Raw genomic sequence first — 23982 nt, forward strand, 5'->3', positions numbered from 1 at the left:
GGTCAGCCAGGACTTGAGATCAGTGGCGGTCAGGATCGGGGGTCCTCCTCCCTCACTCCTGGGCCACGGTGGCAGGGGATAGAGAGGGGGTACTTCAGAATTCCCAGCCAGGTTCCCTGGGAGCTGTGTGTCCCCATACTCACAGAGCAGGGGCTTCCCTGACCTGGGGGGCCAGTGTTCCAACAGCCTGAGAGATGGGTGGCCCCAAGGCCTGGGAGGCAGGGGAAGACCCAGATCACAGTGGATTCCCCTCAGCAAAGATTGGACCATGGTCCCCCCTTCCTCACAGCTCTCGACTCCCATCTCCCAGCTGTCCCCAAGAACACAAAAGCTGATTATTCCGGGCCCCATGAATGGAGTATTGAAAACCCTGTGTCCACATCCAGATAGGTTTTCATCCTCTTCCCAAGCAGACTGTTTGTATGCCAGGATGGAAGCAAAGCCAGGGAAAGATGGGGGGGGTGGGCGGGTGCGTTCCGGCTGAGAGGGGCACCCATGTCCCCCGGGAACCTGGGTCTCAGTATGTCCCCAACAGAACCATCTTCTAAACCAGCCGCCAACCATCCAATCATAGTCCACACACTGGGATGCTGGTTACATGGTGTGAATGTTTACTGAGCTCTGCACTTACGATTTATGCACTTTTTGGTTTGTAAGCCTCAATACAAAATTTAAAAAAAAATCCCAAATGGCATTTACTCTCCCAGCCCTATACCATTTTTGCATATTTGTGACTCGTGGGAACTATATTTCCTTGATGTTTTTTCTTTTTTTAATTTTTATTTATTTTAGCTGTGTGGGGTCTTAGTTGCGGCACGCGGGATCTTCGTTGTGGCATGCATGCGGGATCTAGTTCCCTGACCAGGGATCAGACCCGGGTCCCCTGCATTGGGAGCGCAGGGTCTTACCCACTGGACCACCAGGAAAGTCCCTGATGTTTTTTCTTTAAATTAACTTTTTTTTTTTTTCTGATTTCAATTAACTTTAGGGAATTCCCTGGTGGTCCAGTGGTTAGGACTCAGCGCTTTCACTGCCATGGGCCTGGGTTCAATCCGTGGTCGGGGAACTAAGATCCCGCAAGCTGCGGTTCAGCCAAAAAAATAAAATTAAATAAATTAAATTAACTTTAAAGGGAAACTTTATGTTGTTCCAGATAAATGAAAAGCCAGAATCCTTTGCCATAAATAGAAGGCAGTGTAAAAGAAAAAATAAATGTAAATGAAACAGTAGATGTCATCTATCTCCCCCCAAAATGATGTGGGTTGCCCCCAGTGGCACAAACACCCTGCTTTGGGATGTGCTGCCCCGGATGAAAAAGTCTGAGCCTTTGGCACAGCCAGGCAGACCTGTCTCGGTTTGGGATCAGACAACCCTCCCACCCCTTGCTTTCATACACCCTCTGCTCCAGCCAGACCTAACTCCTCATGAGGAGTTTCCATCTGTGTTTCTGTCCTCATCCTCCAGCTGCCGCCTCCACTCAGAATACGAAACCCAAGTGGAAATGTCACGCCCCCACCCCTCACCGAAGCTCCACCTGGGCCCTTCCAGCTGGAAGAAGTGAAGGGGAACCTTTAATTCCAGAAGTTCCAGCTGTGACTTCTCCACCACCCCTTAATGGGACCCTTGGAAAGGCCATCCACTGGCTGGACGCGTAAGGACACGGAGATGCAAGTTGGTCCCCAGCCTGATGAGAAGAGCAGGGGATGGAGGCCGGGAGACAGGAACGCTGCCCCTCCCCCCCTCACCCCTGTCCTGTCCTTCCTCCTCCTCTTGCCACTGGGTGAGTGCCCCCCTCCCCCCGTTTCCCCTTTCTGGCTCTGAGGTTTCCCAGTTGTAAAATTACGGTGGGAGGTGGCCTGTAAAGGAGGTGGTTTTCAACATTCCCTCCAGCTCTGACATTTGCCCAGGTTTGATGAAAGCTAAGGTCTGAGTTGGGGGAGTGGAAGGCTCAGTGCTAAAGGTGAGGGCTCAATGTACACAGAGTATGGGCAGTTAGGATATTGGAAACAGGCAAGGAGGGAAAGGGCATGGGCTCACCAATGGCTGTTGGAAAGCCAACTGGTGGAACAGATGCAATCAAACAGCCTAGGGACTATCCTAACTTAGGAAAGAAGAAACTGACCCTTAGTTGCTTCATCTGTAAAATGGGTACACTAGTACATGCCTCAGAGGTTGTAAGGATTCTTTCTCTGAGCTAAGGTATGTGGCTGTGTCTGAGAACTCTGCGCACAAATGAGGGGCTATTATGGGTATTCAATTTCCCATGCTAGGCCAGTTTCCCTCTCAGTCCACGTGCTCAGAATTGTATGGTGGAGGAGACTGTGGCTGTCCGGGTTAGAATTCCAGCTCTACCTTTTATTTGCGGAATGGCCTTGAGCAAGTTACCTAACTTCACTAAACCTGAAGTTTCCCCTTCTGCAAAATCCAAGCTGCCTCATAAGTTGTCCTAATGAGTAAGTGAGTCAGGCCACATAAAGCAATGAGCACAGTACCTGACATACACATATGTGAGAGCCGAACCAGAAGGACTTATACAGGTAAACCTTTGGGAGGAAGTCAGAATGAATCCCAAAGGTAATTTACACACTTAAGGCAGAGCTACTGAGCACCTGGGGAGTAACAGGCTCTGCGCAGGTGGCTCTGGGGGAGACCGAGATGAGACAGACATGGCCACATCACCGGGCAGAAGGCCTGGAAAAGGGTATGTATATGGTGCCCAGGTATTCAGAGGAAAAGGAGAGCACTTCTAGCTGAGAGCTCCAGGAAGGCTTCCCATAGGAGGTGGCTCGATCTGCAGGGCTGTAATGAGCTGGGCTAGCAGAGGAGACTTCAGGGTTAAAGACCTGGAGACAAGACTGATGGGAGATTAAGAAGTAAGGAGAAGCGGATCAGAAGATCCTAGAAGACTTTGTAGAGAAAACTTAGGTTCTGGGACTCCTGCAGGAAAAGGGAAGTCTTTGAGGACTTCAGCAGTGGAGTGGGATAAGCTGAGCTGATATGTGTCTCAGGCAGATCTCTCTGGGGTGGCCCATGGACCAATGGGCGAGGGATGAAGCAAGGAAACAAACTGGGGCAGTCAGGGGCTTTGGAAAAGCAGGGGTAGTGAAGAGGAGGGGGATGATGGTGGGGACCATGGGCAGAGGAGGGGGGGCTGTGTTCCCAGGGCCAGGCAGCCAAGGGAGGGGGCTGAGGGGGCCAATGCTCTTCCTCACTCTGTTCCAGCCAGCACCCTACAGCCCACCTCACTGCCCTTTCCAGGTAGGTGCCCCTGCCCCTCCCCCCTGCCCTCCCCCCTGCTCCCGAGGTACTCAGATGCTCAGACAGAAGACCCAGGGAATAATGACTAACCAGCCCTCCATTATTCTAGAGGCCCCCAAAGGGATGGCTCTAGTCTCCCCATTTTACAGAAAGGGAGAAATAAATCCCAGGAGGGCCTGATCCCAAGGACCCCACAGCTTCAGGGCAAGGCGGAGGCACCCTCTAGGTTGGGTCCACTGATCCCCCTGTGCCAGCTTAACCCACTCCACAGAGCTGAGGCTGGTGGGGGGCCCGAGTCGCTGCCAGGGACGCCTGGAGGTCCTGCATGGCGGCTCCTGGGGCAGCGTCTGCGACGACGACTGGGACGTGGTGGACGCCAATGTGGTGTGTCGTCAGCTGGGCTGTGGCCTGGCTCTGCCCGTGCCGCGGCCCCTCGCCTTCGGCCAGGGCCGTGGCCCCATCCTGCTGGACAACGTGGAGTGCCGTGGGCAGGAAGCTGCGCTGAGCGAGTGTGGCAGCCGAGGCTGGGGTGTCCACAACTGCTTTCACTACGAGGACGTGGCTGTCCTGTGTGACGGTGAGCAGGACAGTCTGTGACCCGGAAGGGTAGACAGGCTGGCAGGCAGCAGGGCTTCCCAGCGGTAAGAATGTTCCAAAGAAGAAGGCCGAGCCAGCAGCTGCAGTGCACGGTGCTGGGGAAGCGCCCCAGCCTGGCTGTCAGAGCCTGGGCCCCAGCAGTGCTCTAGCTTATTGTGTGACCTCTGCTGAAAACCAGCATTACTGCTTCCATGGAGGGCCTTGATTATCCCAGCAGAGCCCTCTTCCCATTTTTAAAACCAGACAGTTGGGGTCAATACTGGCGGTGAGGCCCGCTTGGTGTAGAGCTGCAACAAATCTCTGAGAGGCTTTGACCTTGAGAGCAGTAGTTCAGGTTTTCAAGAAAATCAGCTGGAGGGCTCATTAAAACACAGATGGTGGCCCCATGCCAGAGTTTCTGATCCTGCGTCTGGGGTGGAGCCTGAGAATTTGCATTTCTAACAAGCTCTCAAGTGATGTGATGCTGCTTTAAGAACTAAAAGAACTGAGAACCAAACGAAATCCTCTAAAGCTACTGCTTTCAGGACTCAGGTGGCCCTTTCTCCTCTCATACCCCAGATTTCCTAGTTTTGACCCTTTGTGTGGCCAGAGGCCCTGAGGGCAGGTACCTTAGGGGTCCATGCCCTGCCCCTCACATACCTGTGTTTGTGAGGATGGAGAACAGAAAACTCCATATTCTCCTCCCTTCCACCCTGCTTCTTTCCCAGAATTCTTGCCCACGCAGCCCCCAACAAGGAAAGTGTTAACGAGTAGGGCACCCCCTACAACTCCCCAGAATGGAAAAGGTAAGTAAAGGCAATGTGGGGGACCACCTGGGTCTTAGGAGAGGGATCCAGGGAGGAATATCCCAAACCCTACCCTAGGCAGTGGGAAGTGAGGGATTACTGATGGGTGAGTTTGGTCATTCCTTCATCCCGCCCTGCCCCTACACCCCCTCAGGCCACTCACCATCTGGACAGGGAAAGAAGATTCATTCTAGTGGGATGATAAAAATAGTCAGCACAAGGTTGGAGAAAATGAGAGGTGGGGGCTGAAGCTTAATCTAATGGGAGAGTCCGATATTCACAGAAATGCTGATAATGATGTAGAACAACAAAATGAAAAGTTCCCTTAAAGAAAGACAGATAAAAAGGCAAGAAAATCCGGAGGAGGAAGAAGATCCCATTCATCAGAAATCAGGGAGGGTTTCCTGGAGGAAGAGTTGTTGGTGCTGTACCTGGAAAGATGAGAAGGCTTTCATTGCAGTAGTGTTATAAATGAGGAATCAGCACCTCCTAGATGGTTAGCAGAGCATGGATGGACAAGGGCAGGGAGGGTTGCTTTTAGGCAGGAAATGACACAGCCATAGGGTTCTGTCCTCAGATGCCACAAAGCACCCCCAATCTAGACTCTGAGGAAGCAGTGCCTTGGGGGTAAGTGGGTGAGCAGCTCCTCCTAGGTTTTAAGTCCTGGGACACCATGCACTGTGGGTATGCGGAGGGCCTGGGGCAATAAGGAAGAACTTTGGGTTGGGATGGGCAGCAAAGCCACGTGGGAGATGCTCCTTGTCCCTCCACCCCCATTACCAGGTGAGGGCAGCGTGCGCCTGGTGGGGGGCGCGGGCCCGTGTCAGGGCCGAGTGGAGATCCTGCACGGTGGCCTGTGGGGCACCGTGTGTGACGATGACTGGGGGCTGCCGGACGCCACCGTGGTCTGCCGCCAGCTAGGCTGCGGGGCGGCCCTGGCAGCCACCACCAACGCCTTCTTCGGCTACGGCACGGGGCACATCCTGCTGGACAACGTGCACTGTGAAGGAGGCGAGCCCCGTCTGGCAGCCTGCCTGAGCCTAGGCTGGGGGGTGCACAACTGCGGCCACCACGAGGACGCCGGCGCGCTCTGCGCAGGTGCGGATTTCGGGGGCGGGGCCGGTGGGCGGGGCGGGGCCGAGTCCTGAAGCAGGAGGAGGTGGAGTGGGGCCTGGGAGGGGACCGGGATGTCTACTGTCTTGGTGTTAACCTGAGCTCTTTCAAGAAGGCCCCCGAATTAGTTTTAATTTCTCAGTACTGCTCTAGAAGTGCCTCCGAACATCCTAGTAGACTCCACAGGTATATAATACTGCAGTATTACCTCACCAATACTCCAGAATTGTCTAACAGTACTCCAAAAATGCCTTCGGAATTTTCCACCACTTTCTAAGTACTCTTTATGGAATACTTCAGAGTAAAGTAATAGTCCTCTAGGATCGCTCCAGAGATACTCCAGAATTCTCTCATTGACACCCAGGTATGTCCCCAGAATTCCCTAGCCATCTGTAATCCTGATTCTCTTATAATAGTAGTTCTTCTCACCTGGTCCCTCTCCCATACTGAGGTTTTCTGAAGTAGGAATAATAGGGCTGTTAATGGCATTTCACAAATGGACTCCATTCTACCAGATATAAAGTGCTTGCCCATGCCTCACAGCTAACCAGGGGCCATCATCCCCAGTTTACAGATGGGAAAGCTGAGGCCCAATGAGGCAGAGTGAGCCCTGGCAAAGCCTCAGCTAACCTTGCTGCATGATCTTGGGTATGCCCCTTGCCCTTTCTAGTCTTATTATTTTATCTGTAAATGGGAATAGTGAGTTTTGTTCTGCAAGCCCCTCAGGACTGTGCATGACCCTCCCTGTTGGGCAAGGCCTTCTTTATCTCCCCATCTTGGACACACATTGGGCTTCTGGGAGCACTGGAGAAAAATGAAAGCACATCTGTGAATGCCTGTATAAACCGTGAAGTGTACACCTAGGCGGCACAACTAAATTACAAGAACTGGCAAAGTGGGGCAGACTTCCTTGGACCCCAGTTGGGACTGAGCCCCCAGCTCTGAAAGTAAAATCTGTTGTCTTCTCCAGGGAGACCCTCCCATCCTCTCCGAGAGCCCAAGGCTGACCAGGAACCAGAACCTTGGCCTCTGACCCTACTCCCTTCTCTGACTCCTACTCTAGTCCTGGGGCACCTGACTCTCACAGCACTGCCACCGTCGGGCACAAGAGCGTACTGGGCCTGGCACACAGAGCCAGAGGGTAAGGAGCCCAGCCCACCAGGCTGGAATGGTAGGGGCAATGGTAGGTGGGCAGGGCTGGGAATTGGGAAGACTGTTCTGGACTCAGGGGGAGGGGGCCCGGGCTAGCAGGCCAGGGCTTTTGGCCAGACGGTAAAGAGGTGGGTGAGAGAACAGATGAGCAGGTGGAGCAAGGGTGAAATCCAGAGCTCTGAAAAGTTCAGCAGGGTGGGAGGAGGCATTTTCTCAAAGCTCTGAAATAAAACTTGGGTTGGGGCTGAGGTTGGAAATTGAGAGGCCTTGGGAGAAGTGAGATATAACTTGAATGAAGGGTCGAAGTACATTTGCAATTAGGGCTGGACCTATCATTGGGATTGAAATTAGGATAATGCCTGGAAGTAGGATTTGGTTTATTCCCTTCAAGCTTCCTGAGGACCCCATCACAGCATACAACATGGTGACTCTAGGATTGAGGCTGAGTGGGGTGCAGGTGTGGTAAGAGTTGGGGCATCGCAGTAGACGCGCCCTGTGCCCTGCTGCAGGCCAGAAGCCCTCTTTGTCCCCTTCAAATGCTCTAGATACCCTGTCTCTGCAGCTACAGGAGTTGGTGCCCTGCCTTCCAGGGAGCCGGCACTGTTCACCACAGCGGCCTGGGCGGCAGGGAAGAAAAGTAAGTGGCAGGGCCGGGGTTCCGTTGTGGGTGGAAGAGGGTGGGGCCGGGGCTCTGCCCGGGAGCCGATGGCCCCAGCCCAGCCCCTCTGGCCGCGGGCCTGTGCGCCCCGCAGGCGGGCGGCTGCGGCTGGTGGGCGGCCCGAGCCCGTGCCGCGGCCGCGTGGAGGTGCTATACGCCGGGGGCTGGGGCACCGTGTGCGACGATGACTGGGACTTCGCGGACGCGCGCGTGGCCTGCCGCGAGGCGGGCTGCGGGCCGGCGCTGGGTGCCACGGGCCTCGGCCACTTCGGCTACGGCCGCGGCCCCGTGCTGCTGGACAACGTGGGTTGCGCCGGCACGGAGGCCCGCCTGAGCGACTGCTTCCACCTGGGCTGGGGCCAGCATAACTGCGGCCACCACGAGGATGCGGGCGCGCTCTGCTCAGGTAAGGCCGCTGCAGGACCACGTATGCACGGCGGCACGGGCAGAGCCGAGCGCCATCTGAGGAATGGGGGGGGGCGGCGGGGTGCAGAGGGCAGACGCTTACTGCGACACGGGCGGGGCCTGCTGTGAGATGGGCGGGACCGGCGCAGGCGCGTACAGAGGCGCGGGCGGGATGAGGCAGGCTCTGGGGAACGGGCGGGGCCTCGCGCAGGCACGCTCTGCGGCGCGGGAGGGGCGGGGTCTGTTGGGAAATGGGCGGGGCCGAGCGTCAGAGCTCGCCGAGGCACTACGGCGTGAGCGCCGCGGGAGAGGATTCACGCTCCGCAGGCAGAGGCGGAGCCCACCATCGGCGCGCTCTGCGGCTGCGCGGCATGAGCGGGGCCGCGAAGGGAGCGCCCTCTGCTGCAGTGAGGGGCGGGGCCCGAGGTGAGAGGCCGAAGTCCAGTGGTAAAGTGTGGCAGAACCTGTGACAGACAGGCGTGGCCGGGGAGGTTTTGTTCTGCTGCGTCAAGGACCCGAAAAACTGTAGTTAGCAGGGAGAGTTGATCAGCTTTCGGGGAGCAAGCGTTTGACCCTTGGTGGGAGTCAATGGAAAAGGGGTGTTTGCAGAGTCTGACACATTTTAAAATGCGTCTCTTTATTGATTGCTTTGGGAATCGGTATTTTCGCCCTTGTTTGGTGTCCTGGTAGCCTTGGCCACAAAGGGTTATGCTTTGGGCCCCAGGGTGAAAGAAGCACAACCCACGTTTCTGTACCAAGGAGCGGGGACCTATGAAGTCCTTTCTGACCCTAAATCAGTCCTCCCTTGGAGGGTAAGAGGTGACCTGGCCTCAAGGGACTTGTTCCCCAATGTGACAGCCACCTGTTTCTTTGTCCTTGCTGAGCCAGGCCCAGACGAGCTAGTCCAGCAGGATGGTGCTGAGACCACCCAGGTGCCCACTCCTCGGCCCAGGGACGGTAGGTGTCCACCGTCCCTAAGAGTGAAGTGGAGGCATCAGGATACGAAGGACCAGATTTGGAAGGAGGTCACAGCTCGGGGTTACACAGCAGATTTGCACCAGGTCCTGGAGCCTTTGTCCTTCTGCGAGAGTCTCAGGCCTCATTAATAGAGGCATGATGTCCAGAAAGAGGGAGGTGGGTTTTAAGCTAGAGTCATCTAGAGATTTCTAGAGTTGGGACCAAAATAAAGGGATGGGCTCCTGTCCTCAGGAGAGCAATAAAAGAATTCAATCTTTAGTCTGGGGAGTCCAGGGAGGAGGGGAGACGGTGATGATAGAGAGGAGCCCTGGGTCTGAGGTATTGGGATTGTGAACAGAGAACTAAGGAGAGAGCAGACATGAAGCTCCCAGCATGCAAAGAGCGCCCCACAAAGGCTTGTGCACATTCTTCTATCTTGAGATGCATTCTGGACCGATGCCCATCTTATTTTAATCTCATTTGTCTGCCTTCGTCCAGTGGTTCCCAGGGCACTGCTGTCTCCCAAACCACCACCCTTTGCCTCCTCTAACTACCCCTTACCTGGCCTAGCTTGGTAGCGGCCTGGCCTGGGCCAGCCCCTTCCAGCCCCAGACCTTGTCTCCCCACAGGGCACTTACGTCTGGCCAATGGAGCCCACCGATGCGAGGGCCGTGTAGAGCTCTTCCTAGGGCAGCAGTGGGGCACTGTGTGCGATGATGCTTGGGACATGCGGGCAGCCGGCGTCCTGTGTCACCAGCTGGGCTGTGGCCAGGCCCTGGCAGCCCCTGGTGAGGCCCACTTTGGCCCAGGCCGAGGCCCTATCCTCCTGGACAATGTCAAGTGCCGTGGGGACGAGAGTGCCCTGCTGCTGTGCTCTCACATCCGCTGGGATGCCCACAACTGTGACCACAGTGAGGATGCCAGTGTCCTGTGCCAGCCATCGTGACCCAGCCCACTCTGCAGACCACTTCTTCTGGGAGCCTACTGTGGCCTGCCCCTCCTCCTTCAGGAAGTCCTCCTCCTGTGACAACTGCAGTTCACTCTGCCCTTCCCTCCCCTTGCCTGGGAGAGAGCCTGCCCAGATGGTGTAGTCCTGCCTGAGGGAGCCTGGCTCTATCCCATCAACTTAGTGTGTGACCTCACCTGTCACCACCTACTGTGGGCCCATTTCAATGAAAACTCCTACTTTCTGCTCAGCTAAAACAGAAACTGGTGGGAAGGGAAGAACTCCTAACTTTCCTCTTTGGTGGGACTCCTGTTACAATACCCTTAACCCAGCCTTCCTTAACCCTGGTCCAGGAGGTTCAGGTGCTCTCTGTAAATGGGGTATCTCCTTTCCCCCCACCCATCTGGGGATCCTCAAGAAGAGGGGAAGGCAAGAGAGGCCTACAGCTCTTACCTTAGACTGGCCCGGGGCTGCAGAAGGACCTGGGTCGTTGCCCTGGACTGCTCTGTGAGGGCCTGGACTCAGATGGTGCTTGGCTGGACAAGGGGACTGGAGGGGCCAAAGCTGGGACAGTGGCCCCTCCCTGCAGCTGGAACCAGCAACTCGATTTATGCTGCTCCCACCACAGAGCCTCCACTTTGCAGAAGCAAAGAACCCTGGGGGCCTGTAGCCACCCGTTCATAGGTGCCAAGTCAATAAAGCATTGTCCCCCCTGTCTTTTAACCGAGGTCAATGTTTGGGCATAAGTGCGTTGTTTGTGGCAGCAGGGAAGACTCTGGTTAGGACTCTCTGGAGGAAACCTGCCTGGGGTGGAGGGCAGTTCAAGAGCATCATCAGAGAGCTTTCGGGGGGCCCATCACATCCTGGAAATGCTGACTCACAGTGTCAGGCCAGGAAGGCCCCTAAAGTGTCCCCTAGCCCATACCCATTTTCCTTTTACATACACAGAATCCTAAAGGAAGGGGTCTGCTCAAAGGCACATAGCAAGAGTCACCAGAAGAGAAAAAATTGAGAGGAGGCAGAAAGGATGATGGAGGAGAGTAAAGCAGCATTGGGGCTTCCCCAGGGGCTGCTCTTGAGGCACCTCACCTGGCGCCCCAGGGCCAGAGGGAAGTGAGGGATCCTGCCAGAGCCTCTCTCAGCCCCCCAGTGGCTGACTTGCCAGTAGCAACTGTCTGACGTCAAACCCCCACCCTCCACATCAGCCTGCAGGCCCTGTATGAGTTTCCTATCCCTGCCGTAACAAATTACGATAAATTTAGTGGCTTAAAACAACAAATTTATTATCTTACAGTTCACGAGTCTGAAATGGGTTTCCCTGGGCTCAATTCGAGGTGTTGGCAGGGCAATATTCTTTCTAGAGGATCCAGTGGGGAATCCTTTTCCTTACCTTGTCCAGCTTCTCGAGGCTGCCTGCGTTCCCTGCCTGCTCACAACCTCCTTCCAGCCAGCATTGCATCACTCTGACCCCAGCGTCCATCATCTCATCTCTTTTTCTGATTCTTCTGCCTCCCTCTTCCATCCTCGAAGGCCCTTTGTTATTATATTAGGCCCACCTGGATAATCCAGGATAATCTCCCCGTCTCAAGGTCCTTAATTTAACCGTGTCTGCAAAATCTTTCTAGCTACGTAAAGGAGCATTTTCACCAGCTCCAGGGATTAGGACTTGACCTCTTGCGGGGGGCGGGGTGGGGGGGGGGTGCGGGTGTGGCGGGAATTATTCTGCCTCCCACAGCCTCCAAACCCAAGTCCTGGCTGCCAGCCAAAGAGTGAGGCAGACACTTAAGCTCCAAACTCCATCAGCTCTTGGCAGTATTGGTTTTGTCTCCATTTGTCAGGGAGCTCTGTGACCCACTGTGTCATTGGAGGGATGAGGGCTGGAGGAGTGAAAGGAATGAAAATGCTTAAGAATTCAGGGAGTCGGGGCAGAGGGACAGGGATGCTGTAGCTGCCCTCAGCCCCTAGACCTCAGTGTAGCACACACAGATTCTGCTTAGCCTGTGGTCATTGCCACTCCAGCCACATCCACACTCGAGCGTGCCTCTCTATTGTCTTGAGATGTGTCACGGCTTCCCACCCCTGGACTCCCCTTCCCCATCTAAACAAAATGCTTTCATCGATGCTCAACTAAAGGGAAGTATTAGCATCCCTTTTTACAGACAGGGACAACTGAGGCTCAGAGCAGGGAAATGACTTGTACAAGTTCGCAGAGGAGACCCAGGACCAGAAGTTAAGATTCTTGATGCCCATTACTGGGCACCAACATGTCCAGTTCTTCCCCTTCCTGGCATGTGGTAGATTTGTACTTCCCTGTCCTCTTGAAGCGAGGCATGGCATGTTGACACGCTTTGGCTGATGAAATGTGAGTGGAAGTATCCCCCTCAGGCAGAAGCCTTCAAGGACCCAAGCACTGTCTGCCAAGTTCCTTTCCTTCAAGGTGACCAGTGACATTCCAGGTGGTGGAGGCTCCATCAATCTGGGTCCCCACCTGGAGAAAAGCTTCCATTGACTCAAGATGGGCAGGTAGAGTGAGTGAGAAATCTGAGTTTGGGGGTGGTTTATCATAGCAGCGTAACCTAGCCCATCCTGAGCGAGACAGAGGCTCCTAAATTTCTCTCTGTCCTGTGGGGCCTACCTGAAACCCGTTTTCCAGACAGTTATCAAAGCTGTTCTGCTGTCTGTTTTCTGTGGTTCTGTGTACACTTTGGTGTTCTGTGGGCCAGAGCCTACTGGGTTTGGGAACACGCAGATAAATAAGGGCTTTTGCCCTTGAGAAACTCACAGAATAATCCAAATGCTGACTTGAGCGCCCTGTGACTCTCCTGAAACTCAACTTAGAACTTCATCACCTACACCTAAACCTGGGTTTCCCAGTTTAGGAAGTAACACTACCTAGCACTAGCTTAAGCTGGAAATCTGGGTGTTGTTCCCAACAGTCCCCACCCTTGAAAAACTAATTAGTCATTCAAGTCTACTGATTCTACCTCCCAAACACTGCTGGAATATGTTCGTCTCTCTTACCGTTTCTTCTCTTACATTTCTTTCATGGCCTCTTCACTGCCTCACTGTCTCCAATCCATTCCCCATACCACAAGAGCAGTGAACTGTCTAATGTTGACAAATCTGATTGTGCCACTCCACTGCTTAAACCCCTTCCATGGCTCCCCAGTGTCTTCCTCAGCAACCTAGCTCAGTCTACAAGGTCCTGCAACAGCCTGGTTCTACTTGTGTTCGACATCATCCCTTACCACTTGCTGCCAGGCTCTTGCCAGGCTGAACTACTTTCAATTCCTCTAGTGTCTGGGCTTTCTTCCCACCGGGCCTCTGCACATGCTGTTCTCTCTGCCTGGAATACACGTCACCCTCTCCCCTCCTTCCCTTTGGTCAACTCTTATTTAGCCTCATGTCTCAGCTTTCATTTTCTCCAGAGGCCTTCACGGATACCCCCTCCCCCACCCACGGTCTGGACTAGGAGCCCCCATCACACCCTGTACCTCCCCAGTGACAGCACTCACCCCTACATCACAGCAGACTGCTGACTTAGCTGTGTCTTCCACCAGCCCAGGGGAGCTGGGAGGGCTGGGTCTGGGTCTGTTGTGCTTGACTTTGCACGTAGGACCTTATACATGGCAGGTGCTCAAATAATATTTGTCCAGTGAACAGAGGACATGAACAAGTATTTCTGGAGCACCTGTGTGCTAGTCTGAGCACAGTGCTGGACTCTGGGGCTGCAGGACAGGAAGAGATCTAGACCAGTTACTGTTTGCATGGCCCAGAGATTACCTTCAAAAGAAGACCCATGATAAGCCATTGAACAAATCAATAGCCAAGAGAGTTTGAGCTAGTGACTAGTGCTACAAAGAACATGAAGCAGGGTGTTATGGGGAGGGTCAGGTGGTCAGGGCAGGCCGCTGAGGTGGTGATCCTTGAGCTGGGCCCGAGGAGTGAGGGGGAACCAGCCATGAGCCTTTTGTTGATCATGAAAATGTTTGGGGTGGACCATTCCAGGTCCTTCACTGGGGATTTAGCCTGGCCTGCAGAAGGACCAGCAAGAAGGGCATTGTGATTGGAGCAAAGAGAAATATGATAATAGATGAGTCAGGAAAGCTGGTAGGCGCCAGACCACTCAGGAGTTTCTAGGCCACCGGGAGGAGTTTTATTCGAAGAGCAATGAGAATCCATTGGAAAATGAAGAATGCAGGCGGCCCAGATGTCAGCCTCTTGAGCATTTCCCACCTCTTTTAACTTGCTGAGTGCACCTTGCCTCAAAAGGACCCATTAAAGTAGGATACCAGGATCCCTACCAAAAGCCTCAGGAATTCTTAGGGAGCTTAGATTCTGCTAAGTACCCCTGACTTTTGCTGATTTCTAAATCTTCCATCTGCTTTTGCCTCCTTTGTGACTCTCCTTTTACCTGTTCATTGACCAAGCCCTTCACTCCCAAAGTTCCACCAATTCCAGGCTGTGCATGGTGCACACCTGGCTGATGATTTGGAGCAAGCATTCAACAAACAGCCGGAAATTAGATACCCTGTTTTTAAAAATCCCTTGTATATTCACATACACACACACTGCCACCATTACCACCACCGCACACATATGCACATTCCCACATAATTGTTACTGATATTCTCTACTCTAGCCTACCCCAATGGTCTAGATGGCCTACCCCAAATGCTGAGACCCTCCGTCTCCTACCACCTCCTTCCGCATTTGCAAGCCCTCTTGACTCCCACATTTTTGCTCATTGCTTTTTCTTAAATAACTGCTTTATTGTGATATAATTCACATACCATCAAATTCTCCCTGTACACTCAAGTGTACAATTCAGTGGTTGTTAGCTATTTGCAGGGTTGTGCAACCATCACCACTATCTAATTCCAGAACATTTCATCACCCCACCAAAAAAACCTCATACCCATTAGCAGTTACTCTCCATTTTCCCCACCCCGGGGCCCCTGGCAACCGCTAATTTACTTTCTGTCTGTATGGGTTCTAGACATTTCCTAGACATAGAATCAGGCAACATGTAGCCATTTGTGACTGGCTTCTCTCACTTGGCATAGTGTTTTCAAGGTTCATTTGCATTGTAGCATGTATCAGTACCTCATCCTTTTTTTAAAAAAAAAAATATTTATTTTTTTATTTTATTTTATTTATTTACTGTTTCTGGATGCATTGGGTCTTCGTTGCTGCGCCCGGTCTTTTCTCTGGTTGCAGTGAGTGGGGGCTGCTCTTCGTTGCGGTGCGCGGGCTTCTCATCGTGGTGGCTTCTCTTGTTGTGGAGCACAGGCTCTAGGCGCGCTGGCTTCAGCAGTTGTGGCACGTGGGCTCAGTAGTTGTGGCTCGTGGCTCTAGAGCGCAGGCTCAGTAGTTGTGGCACACACGGCCAGTTGCTCCGTGGCACGCAGGATCTTCCCAGACCAGGGATCGAACCCGTGTCCCCTGCACTGGCAGGTGGATTCTCAACCGTTGCACCACCAGGGAAGCCCTCATCCTTTTTTAAGGTGAAATAATATCCCTTTGAATGGACTTATCAGATTGTGTTTATCCATTCATCTGTTGATGGACACGGGCTATTTTTACCTTTTGGCTCTTGTGAATAATGCTGCTATGAACAGTCCTGTACAAGTATCTGTTTGGGAACCTGTTTCCAGTTCTCTTGGGTATATACACAGGACTGGAATTGCTAGGCCATATGGTAATTCTATGTTTAACATTTTGAGGGACCACCAAACGGTTTTCCACAGTGGTTGGGCCATTTTACATTCCCACTTTGCACTGCACAGGGGTTCCAATTCTCCACATCTTTGCTAACTCTTGTTCCCCCCTTAAAAAAAATTCTAGCCATCCTACTGGCTGTGAAGTGTTATCTCCTGGTTTTGTTTTTTATCTACTTAATGACTAATTATGTCAAATGTCTTTTGTTGTTGTTCTCATTGGCTATATGTATATCTTCTTTGGAGAAATGTCTATCAAGTCCTTTGCCTATTTTTCACATGTGTTCTTTCTCATTTCTTATACAGAATTATCTTGTCTACCGCCTAGCCTCCAGGACTAGCTTTCCAAAATTGACCTTTTTGTTTTGCTAATCAAAGCTGGTTCTCCTAATTGGGATTCTGCAGCCACCTATTAAGTGGTTTTGTTCCCTCCCCCCCCCCGTCCCCGCATTTGTATACGTTGTCTCATTTCACAGTCGCAACCTGAGAGATGGAGGTAAAATCCTTCTCTGATTTGACATTTGAGGATTTAGGGATTGGCCAGGATCTTACAGCTAGCTTATTAGGGGGTGGGATTCGCACCCTGAGCTGTCAAACTCCAAAAAGCCCCATGCTCTTCCTACTAACTAGTACTATCTTGTCTCAGGACTACCCCGGACATGTTTATCTTTATCTCTACTGTACAGAAGGGAAACTCAGGGCCGGAGAAGGATCAGGAGTTTTCCTGGGTCACGAAAAAAGATCAGAGACCAGGTCTAGGGACGCCCACCTCCGCCCCAAAATCCTCCTCCCATCCCCACCAGCTCAGTGGCGTGGACCTGGAAAGGGTGGCTCGGCTCGGCCCTTTCGGCCCAGTCCGGTCGCGCTTTCCTGCTGAGTCACTGCCGAGGGGCAGGGCAGGGCGGTCGCAGCGAGCACGCGCGAGCAGAGCGAGTAGGAGCCCGCCCCGCGTGGGAACCGAAGCCCCACCTCTGACTCCGCGGTAGCCTCCTGATTGGAGAGCATTGGACTGATACAGCCAATCACAGCAAGCTGTGGCGTGCGGGTGGGGCGGAGCCGAAGACAAGGGAGACACCTCCCCCCTGTCTCCTAAAATCCGCCCCTTCCGGGCGCACCCTTCTGGGCTTTGGGGAGCGTGCTGGGCTCGGACGCTGGAGGGACGGGGGAAGCGGGACCTTGCGGGATGCCGGCTGGTACCTACGCGGGGTCGGAAAGAAACAGTCCGGAAGAGTCCCCAAGAACCTGGGGTGAAGGCGACCTCTTCTAGTCTGTGCGGCCATTCTCAGTTTACAAAGAGAATTTGACACCCCACCCGCCGCCAGTCGGGCCGGGCTGGGATCTTTATTCGTGTTTGTGGGGAAGATTAACCTACAGAGGCCTGTTAAAATTATAAGGCCAGTTTTCGTTAAAACTGGCATTGGAAAGGGGCGGGCCCAGGCACTTGCAGACGTGCGCACTAGGCTGGGAGTTTGCAGGCAGCTTAGAGGCGTCCTAGCAAAGGCCTGTGTGTGCAGGGTCACCCTGAGGATGTGGCCCGCGTGGTCTCCAGAGTTGGCCTTGAGGGCCTTTGAGATGTAGCCAAGGCAGGGAGGGTGGTCTCTGGAGCTCAGCAGTTTGCTGTTCAAACTCGTAGTCTAGGCCTAACTCCCTGTCTCCCCTGCCGACCGTGCACCCCTCCACCCACCTCCCTGGTATCTGCCCTTGAGGTGTCTTGATGGGCTTGAGTTTATCTTACTCTCAAAGACTGCTAGCAGTCTTCCTCTCCCCCTCGCTCAGCTACCCAGCAAATATTTGAGCCCTTCCTTGTGTCAGGCTAAGGCAAACTGCATCACAGAGCCAACCAGGTCTCTGCTCCTGTAGAGTTTACAGTCTAGGCAGGAGATAGACCAATGGTTACACAGTGGTTACATTGTGAGAGTTGGATGGGGGAAGAACAGAGTGCCAAGTCCGGGGCAGTTTGCAGGGGGCCCTAACTTAGTCTAGGGGGAAGGAGCAGGGAAAGCTTTAGGAAGAAAATAACTTAAAAAAAAATTTTTTTTTAATTTATTTTATTTATTTTGGCTCCTACTTGGCAGATGCAGAAACTGATGCTCAGAGAAGAGACTGCTCTGCCCAAGGTCACCACCCTGAGCTAGAGGCAGACTTGGAACCTGGATATGCGGGCTCCCACTGGCTTCACTTTCCACTGCCCACATTTGGGTTGTTTTAGGTCTTCTTTGCTGCTCACGGGCTTTCTCTAGTTGTGGCCAGTGGGGGCTACTCGTCGTTGCAGTGCACAGGCTTCTCATTGCAGTGGCTTCTCTTGTTGCGGAGCACGGGCTCTAGGCACGCAGGCTTCAGTAGTTGCGGTGCGTGGGCTCTGGAGCGCAGACTCACTAGTTGTGGCGCACGGGCCTAGTTGCTCCGCAGCATGTGGGATCTTCCTGGACCAGGGCTTGAACCCGTGTCTCCTGCATTGGCAGGCGGATTCTTTAACCACTGCGCCACCAGGGAAGCCCAAAAATAGCTTTTAACCAGAGGAAAGGGAGCCTGGCCCTCTTGGAAGAATGGAAGGAGAAGCAGATGGCTGGAAGAGAGGTTTAGGGAGAAGGTGGATTGAGATGGGAGGAGAGCCTTGTGGGCTCATTAAAGATTAGAGAGATGATCCTGAGGGTACTAGGAAGCTAACTAGAGGGTTTTAAGCAGAGGAGAGACATAATAAGATTTGAATTTTAAAAACATCATTCTGGGCATCTTGAGGAGGGGTAGACAGTAGGGGAATAAGATGGAAGCAGGGAAACCAGCTGCATTAATGCAGGGGAGACATGATGATGATGGTGGTTCAGACTCTGGTGGAAGCCGTACAGACCATGAGCAGAGGAGGAATTGTTGACCTGTAAGGGGGGCTGTAATGCTTCGGAAGACTTAGAGTGGCACTCCCCCTGTGGGGCCCCCTTTATTTATCCGTTCATTTATTCAACAAATATTTGCGCACCACTCTGGCCAGAAATTATGCCCAGTTTCCCAGGGAGCGAGGCTGCTGTCTGACCCAGTCGGGGTGGAAGGGAAGGGGTGATGTCTGCAGAGGGGTTGGTGCAGACTTCACTGAGACCCCACAACTGTACAGTATTTGGACACTGGTGTGAGGTTCCTATGCATTTCAGCTCCCACCAGAACCTCCCTCTGCTGACAGCCAGCCAGAGATTTCAGTTCCTACCTGGCATATGGAGAAACTGATGCTCAGAGAAGGGACTGACGTGTCCAAGGTTACCACCCTGAGCTAGAGGCAGACTTGAAACCTGGGTATGCGGGCTCCCACTGGCTTCTCTTCCCACTGCAGTCTGGCTGCCCACATTTGGGTTGTCTCAGGCTCAGAGCGCCTCTCTCCACTGTCAGGCAGGAGACGCTGCAGACAGAGGGGCGCCTGCTCCTTGTCTCTCTGCGTCCAGCTCCAGCCCTGAGATTGCTATATTATTAGCAACAACCCACGGCTGCGCAGAGCTGTACAGCCTCCTGCTTGCCAAGGGACTTACATGCAATATCTCGTTTGATCCATCTGGCCTCGCCAGGAAGTGAAAATTATTATCCCCACTTAACAAGTGAAGGGACTAAGTCTTTTTTTTTTTTTTTTTTTTTTTTTGAGACTAAGTCTTAAAGACACCAACTATTAGTGCCTCTGATGAACTCCATTGAGGTTCAATAACATACAACTAATATGTATCCATTGAACTCTGATCCCCTGCAACTGTGCTGGGTTCCATAGAATGCAAAGATGAACAGGATCTGGGCTCTGCCCCCAAAGAGGAGATAATCTATAGGGATATCGTGCATATACATTCCTGGCCTTTGTGTAAGACCCTGGTGTGTGGGGCTTTGGAGAAATGGTGCGGGCTCAGAAGCAGAAGTCACTTCTAGCAGAAGGTCTGGGAAGCCTCTGGAAGAGGAAGCATTTAAGCTGGAGTTGGAGGCCATGGGTTTGGATAGGTGGTCCTAGGGTCCCCTCTATGTCCTCTGCCAGCATCCTGGGCTCACCGTCTCATCACAAGTCATTACTTGTCTCCCCTGCCAGGTACTGTGCACCTAATAAGTACTCAACATTTGAATCAATGGAGGAGCAAGTAAACGGTGGAGAGGCAGAATGAGGCCAGTTTGCAGGTGACCTTGATGATCAGCAGGGTCTCTTCCAGTCGTAGAGGGCTGCCATCTGGGGCAGAGCTCTTGTGCGGGTGGGATAGAGCGATGAAACATGTCCTTTCTTCCCTGTTTTTGGTGGCACTTGGCACCCAGCCTAAGTGCTGGGGTTTGGGGGTGAGGGGAGGTGGGTAGGAGCCTTTAATTGGTGGGATCTTTATCAATGGTGCATCCTTGGGAACTGGGGTCACATCCTACTCTCCTGACTCCCCACCTCTGGCCCAAACTGCTTGGCCAGATTTTTGGAACTCTCCCCAAAGGGTGCCAGGAACAGAAGGTATCTGTTGCCTCCAAGATCTTGTTGGACCTGAAGGACACCCTTGACACCCCAGGTTACTCAGGTCCTCTGTGGGGTAGGTGAAGATGTGTCACAATCACTGAGGATTGGGTGGTTGTTTCCAGTTTACAGATGGCGACGAAGGCTGCAGAGAGCTCAGTGGCTGCCAGACCTCACAGGTAGTGAGAGGCAGAACGGGGTGCCTGCCTCCAAGGCAGCCCCCTTCTCCGACCTCCCGCTGCCCCTGAGGAAGCCCTCAGCGGGGGCACTCCTCAGCCTGCAACACAGGGTCACCTGGCTGGGCTTTCTGCAGCGGGTGGCGCAGGTGGAAGGGATGATCCAGCTGCCTGGCCCGGTGGCCTCTGCCTTCCCAGAGCGGCCATCCGTCTTGCACTGACTGGGTACAGCCCAGCAGCTTCCGCGATGAGCTGTGGGCACCTGGCCAGCGAGCTCAGCACCTTCCCTCTGTCGGATCCTTTCTGTCTTTCTGTTTATTTCTCTTTTCTCTGCTTTTATTTATTTATTTAGCCAGCCTCAGGGCCTCCTGCCCGGCCTTTCCCTGCCCCAGGAGTAACCCCAGGACATCCAGTGCCTCAGAAACCACAGATGCCCCTACTCTGCCTGTGCGTCTCCTCAGCCACCTGCATGACCCAGTGGATAAAAAAGAACAAAGCAAGGGAATACGGTAGTCACGCTCCGCTTTGTTCAAGCCCTTGGCTTCCTCTTCCCTGGTTGTGAAGCTCAGGAGGCCCGAATCGGCCCCATCTTTCCAAGATAGAAGTGCTGGCCCGGAGATCAGAGTTACAGGAGCAGGATGCGAGGGTGGCAGGGCCCTGTGCCAGGCAGAAGGGAAAGGTGTGGAGGTTCAAGCCGCCAGCTGCCCTGCCTGCCGCGCTGCTTCTTCCAAACCCAAACCCTTTGAGCAGACCCCCTTCCCTGGGGCTCAGAGCTTGCAGCTCTGTGAACCATCCCTGCGCCCTCACAGCCTGGTCCTGGGTGGCCTTCCTGAGGCCTTTGGCCCCTGGTTGTCGTTTTCCTCCTTCCCCAGGCCCTGCCTCATCCTGGGGACTTCCAGCATCCACAGGACACAGCGTCTGCCACCAGAGCCTCTCAAGGGAACCAACTCAAACCTGAGCCTCAGCCCTAGCCCCTGTCCACTCCCCAGAATTTTCTGCTGCTCTTGGGCTTCCCACTCTCCTGATGCTCTGGCATCCCACTTCACCACTCCCCTCTACTTGTTCTTCCATGTCCCTGAGCCCTCAGGCCTCTGACCCCCTCCCGCCTTTATTTTCCCACCTTGCCCTGTCCTTGGCCAGTCCTGGCATTCACTCCTTTGATATATTGAGCCCCCTGGCCCCCAGGCCCTCGGCCACAGCTGACCACTGCCTGCCCTGGGTGGTCTGACCTCGACCGTCTCAGCTCCTGGCCCACACTGCTGAGAGCTGCTGGAGAAAACCACAGGGCCGGGCAGATGGGGGCCCTGTGCACGAGGCCTCCAGGCCCGGCTGATCCTTTCCCCAGCTCACTCCTCTGCCCTCCCCAGAGGCTCCCTCAAACCTTCAGCCTGTTCACCAGCCTCCTCCCCTCCTCCCATGACTCAGCAGATGACTTCAGCTTCTCCTTCTCTCCCGGGAATCTCCCAGCCCTCCGCTCAGAAGTGCAGCCCACCTGCCTTCCATCCCGGCTGACCCCTCTTCCAGGGCTCCTGACCTCCCCCACGTCAACATATCCACCTGTTCCTTCCACACCACCCCCATCCTTCCAGCCTCTCTCTCTCCGGACTCTTTCCCCTGAGCATTTAAACAATCCCAGCCTCTTGCAAACAAAGGAAACCCTCCCTCTGCCATGAGCCACCAGTAATATCAGCGTCTCTCTCCTTCATCTGACCATTAAATTACTGATGAAAATAGTCATTTGCCTAACACAACATTGTAAATCAACTATACTCTAATATAAAATAAAAAATAAATTAAAAAAAAGAAAATACTCATTTCCAAATCCGAATTCACAACTTCTCTACCCCCTGCCATCCTGAACCACTGTAGTTCGGCTCCACTAAAATTACACTTGCCGAGGTTGACAGAGATGCCCTAACTCATGGAAAGGCCTGCTTTTCTGTCCTTACAGTTTTCTGGAGGCACCTGGCACCTTGGAGCACCATGAGGAATGCATGGTCACATCCTGTGCCTCCTGTGGATCCTTCTGAGCCCATCTTTTCTGGCCCAGCGCATACCTCATCCCCTGCTCATTTATACTCCTTAAAGGCCCACGGGTCCACATCCCACTGCAAGCTCAAATTTCTGTGTCTAGACCCAACCTGGGCATCTCACCTCCCAAACTGAACCCATCAGCTTTCCCTTAACCCTGCTCTCTCTAGGAGGATGGGACTGTCCCCATCCACCCACTTTTCTAGGAGTCCTGCGGGGTATCTCCCTCCTCCCACAGCCATCACTGCTCCCTAACCCCTCCCCCAACACCTCTCACAGGGGCTATTATAGGAACCACCCCCCAAAGGGTCTCCCCACCTCTGGTCTCCCCATCCAATCCACTCCCCACTCTAGCTGCCAGAATGACCATTCTGATTTGCAAATCTGGGAATTCCCTGGCAGTCCAGTGGTTAGGACTCCATGCTCTCACTGCCGAGGGCCCAGGTTCCATCCCTGGTTGGGAAACCAAAATCCCACAAGCCTTGTGGGTGGGCCAAAAAAAAAAAAAAAAAAGACCTTAATAAATGCAAATCTGACTCCATCTCTCCCTTGCTTGATATCTTCCCTGGCTGAAGAATCCAAAGGGCAGAATCTGGTCCATTCTGAGATTCCCAGCCTTAGGGCTTTTCAGGACTGGTTTTATTTATCCTCCCCTCCCCCACTCCCAGAACCCAGAAAATCCCCAAGGTTTCATTGAGCCCTCCTGATTTGTACAGGATAACTGGAGTTCAGATCATTTCAGCGAAGGCCGGAAAATGTGAAGATTTTAGTATTAACCTAAGTGGCTTGTTCTGAGCAAAAGAGAGTCAGAGATCCAGAGAAGAGAAGTGATTTGTTTAAGGTTCAGCACATCATTGGTGCAGCCAGATCTCCAGTGTTCTGTTTGCTGCCCCAGCCCCCGAGGGCAGCCCCAGCCTTGGGGAGTACGCCTGGAATCGGCTGTCCCTCCAACTTCTCCAGGAAGGCCTTGACTTTGACTCATCCTCCTGGAGGACACACTCCTTCCCACTCCCACAAATGAGCAGGTCATTCACTTCTGCTCTCAGGCCCCTCCTGCTACCCAGCTTTGTCTGCATCCTCCCACTGGAGAGGTGAGAAGTAAACCCAGGGCTTCCCTGGTGGCGCAGTGGTTAAGAAGCCGCCTGCCAATGCGGGGGACACGGGTTCGAGCCCTGGTCCGGGAAGATCCCACATGCCACGGAGCAACTAAGCCCGTGCGCCACAACTACTGGGCCTGTGCTCTAGAGCCCGCGAGCCACAACTACTGAAGCCTGCGTGCCTAGAGCCCATCCTCCACAACAGGAGAAGCCACCATAATGAGAAGCCTGCGCACCCAATGAAGAGAAGCCTCCGCTCTCTGCAACTAGAGGAAAGCCCGCGTGCAGCAACAAAGACCCAATGCAGACAAAAATAAAATAAATTAATGAAAAAATAAAACACCATTCACTAAAAAAAAAAAAAAAAAAAGAATCTGCCTGCCAATGCAGGGGTCACAGTTTTGAGCCCTTGTCCGGGAACATCCCACATGCCGCGGAGCAACTAAGCCTGCGCACCACAACTACCGAGCCTGCGCTCTAGAGCCCATGAGCCACAACTACTGAAGCCCGCGTGCCTAGAGCCCGTGCTCCGCAATAAGAGAAGCCACCGCAATGAGAAGCCTGCGCACCACAATGAAGGAGTAGGCCCTGCTCGCTGCAACTAGAGAAAGCCCGCACGCAGCTATGAAGACCCAACGCA

General features: G+C 53.5%; 1 protein-coding gene across 1 annotated transcript; it reads left to right on the forward strand.

Moving 5' to 3' along the window:
- Positions 1 to 1614: 1614 nt before the first annotated feature.
- SSC4D (scavenger receptor cysteine rich family member with 4 domains) lies at positions 1615 to 9871 on the forward strand. The gene is made up of 10 exons (XM_065892833.1): positions 1615 to 1780; positions 3223 to 3258; positions 3530 to 3835; positions 4563 to 4640; positions 5424 to 5738; positions 6817 to 6894; positions 7468 to 7542; positions 7658 to 7969; positions 8857 to 8925; positions 9555 to 9871. The coding sequence occupies exons 1-10, from the start codon at positions 1615 to 1617 to the stop codon at positions 9869 to 9871; spliced, it is 1752 nt and encodes a 583-aa protein (XP_065748905.1).
- The last annotated feature ends 14111 nt before the right edge of the window (positions 9872 to 23982 follow it).

Source organism: Phocoena phocoena, chromosome 15, assembly GCF_963924675.1.
Source record: "Phocoena phocoena chromosome 15, mPhoPho1.1, whole genome shotgun sequence".
Lineage (NCBI taxonomy): Eukaryota > Metazoa > Chordata > Mammalia > Artiodactyla > Phocoenidae > Phocoena > Phocoena phocoena.